General features: G+C 38.5%; 1 protein-coding gene across 3 annotated transcripts in view; it reads right to left on the reverse strand.

The window, feature by feature from the left end:
* Nucleotides 1–2,235, reverse strand: part of LOC117104268 (golgin subfamily A member 4-like) — a 35,008-nt gene that overhangs the window by 3,124 nt on the left and 29,649 nt on the right. For all 3 annotated transcript variants that reach the window (XM_033245009.1, XM_033245008.1, XM_033245010.1), the window contains one exon: nt 1,334–1,482. In XM_033245009.1, the coding sequence (XP_033100900.1) occupies nt 1,334–1,482 (149 nt within the window). The remainder of the gene's footprint in view (nt 1–1,333; nt 1,483–2,235) is intronic.

The following is a 2,235-nucleotide window of genomic DNA, read 5'->3' on the forward strand; positions in this document are numbered from 1 at the left end:
CTATAGGTCTAATAATGAATTATTGTGATGTTAAATAGACAATGTTAGCTATCAAGGAGCGATGTTGTTTTTCATTGGGACCATTGTCCCTTCAAGGCTAGGCCTATACCATCCTAGCTAGTCTAGGCCTAGAGTAGGATTTTTTATTTGGTGAGATGATTTAGTATGGGGAGTTTTCAAGGCGGCGAATTTTCTAGGGGCGAATTTGTAGAGGCGAGTTGACTGCCAACGCACCACACAACGTAAGCATGATCGAATTCGAGTCAACTCGGTACCAAGTCAACTTGGCCACAGTTTCGCAGCCCCCTAGTATAATACATTTTTAATTATTGTTTTAAAATTTAAAATGTAATAATTAGCACGTTGACATAAATAAGTTTAACTGGGTTCGTAAATACTATAGGCCTCAAAATACTGTGCCAAAACTTGAGTTGATATTTATACCGCCCATGGTTATAGTAAAAACGCTGAATAGTAATACTCAAGCATCTCGAGCTGACGTAGAAACATAGTAAAAATGAGCGTTGGTACCGTGTATGCCAGTCTACAAAAAGCGTTGCCTAAATGTAATAATTAGCACGCTGAAATAGGCTAGTAAATAAGTTTAACTGGGTTCGTAAATAATATTGGCCTCAAAATATTGTGGCAGAGACATGGGCCGATTAAACGTAGAAATAGGAAACCTAGAAATACAGTAAAAATGCTGAATAGTAATACTCAAGCATCGTGACATGCGGACGTTGGTACGTGTAGGTTAGTCTACAAACGTCACCTAAAGTAATTGATTTTACCCGGCAGAACGAAAGAAGGAAACTCCGATTTTCAGTCATCTTAGGCCCTTGTTTTTTGACAAACAATGACCTTTCAGAGGTCAAATTGCTGTCAAGAATATGAATTGGCTGCTTCGCAGCAATAGCATGAGAAACATACAAAGCTTGCCATTCCAAAACCAGCATACTGCTGCCAAATGTTAAACAGAGTAATTGGCACATTTCAGTACTTAAGTACAGAGAAGGCGTAATACTTAATATATAGTCATAACTTTGGCAATAAATGACCCATCATTTTACAGCTTATAATGTGGAGAATATGAATATGTGAAAAAGTCAATTTTCTTAATTTGTTCACTGATACTGGTTTTCACTTTAATAGGTGCTGGGGAAAAGGTCTGCAGTCAACTATCAATGTGGGTCTAGATCTGTCTCTTATACACATCTAGATGTGTATATATATACATACACACACACACTACAAAGGGTGTGTGTATGTGTGTGTATTACTATAATGTATAAATATGACAAGCAGAGTACAAAATAGATTTACAGTATATTACCTCCTGTAGAATTAGGACGACTGTGTCTTAATTCGCCTGATTGGCTTTTCGCAAGTCTTGGCACGCTCACATAGGATCGGACACTGCCATTAGCTGCATTTGTCAAACGGTCATTGCTCATCATCAACGCTTTGGTAGCCGCACTGAAAAATAAGTATTTATGAAACGTGATGTCTAAATTCAAAGAGGGAGGCGGTTGCAAAGAAACTGTGAATACTCCTTACGGAGTGGCAGAAATGCAGTGTGTATGACTTTCAAATACAAAGGATGTGTGTAAATCTTGGAAATACTGATCAGAAGTGGAGGGCAGAACTGGGAAATGGTGATCAGAAGTGGAGAAGGTTGTGCCATGTGTATAACTGGAAAGCAATGACTGAGAGTTGAGGAAGCACAATGCATCAAACTGGGAGAAGCTGGGATGAAGTTAAATAAGTATACATAACACCAAAAAGTACAAACAGGAAAGAGAGCACAGTCCCATTTGTAAATATGTCACGCCCCCCGTCACTCTAAGTAACTGAAAGTGACAACGCAAAGGAGCGGGCATCATCACAAAGCAGCATATACATAAGGGTGTATCGCTGGTTTTCAAAATATTTACGTTCACAATGAGCATACTGTGCTCTCTTTCCTTTTAATACTCTTTGATATAACAGGGAAACACTCACCAGGATTTGAAGAGACTGCACAGTGCATAAGACTGGAAATAGAGGTGGTTGTAGAATGTGTACCAATGGAAAATACTCCCAATGGATTGGACTGAAGGTTGTAAAGTGTGTGTGACTGGGAAATACTTTCAAGGAAAGTTTCTAAAGTCAACATCTTACGTATTTGAGTTTCTTTACTGTTACGTTATATTATATTCTACATATGTTTCGAAACACACGTGGACACGCCTTCTT

The sequence above is a fragment of the Anneissia japonica genome, unplaced genomic scaffold, assembly GCF_011630105.1.
Source record: "Anneissia japonica isolate Jap-2015-1 unplaced genomic scaffold, ASM1163010v1 scaffold5280_len750649_cov202, whole genome shotgun sequence".
Taxonomy (NCBI): Eukaryota; Metazoa; Echinodermata; class Crinoidea; order Comatulida; family Comatulidae; genus Anneissia; species Anneissia japonica.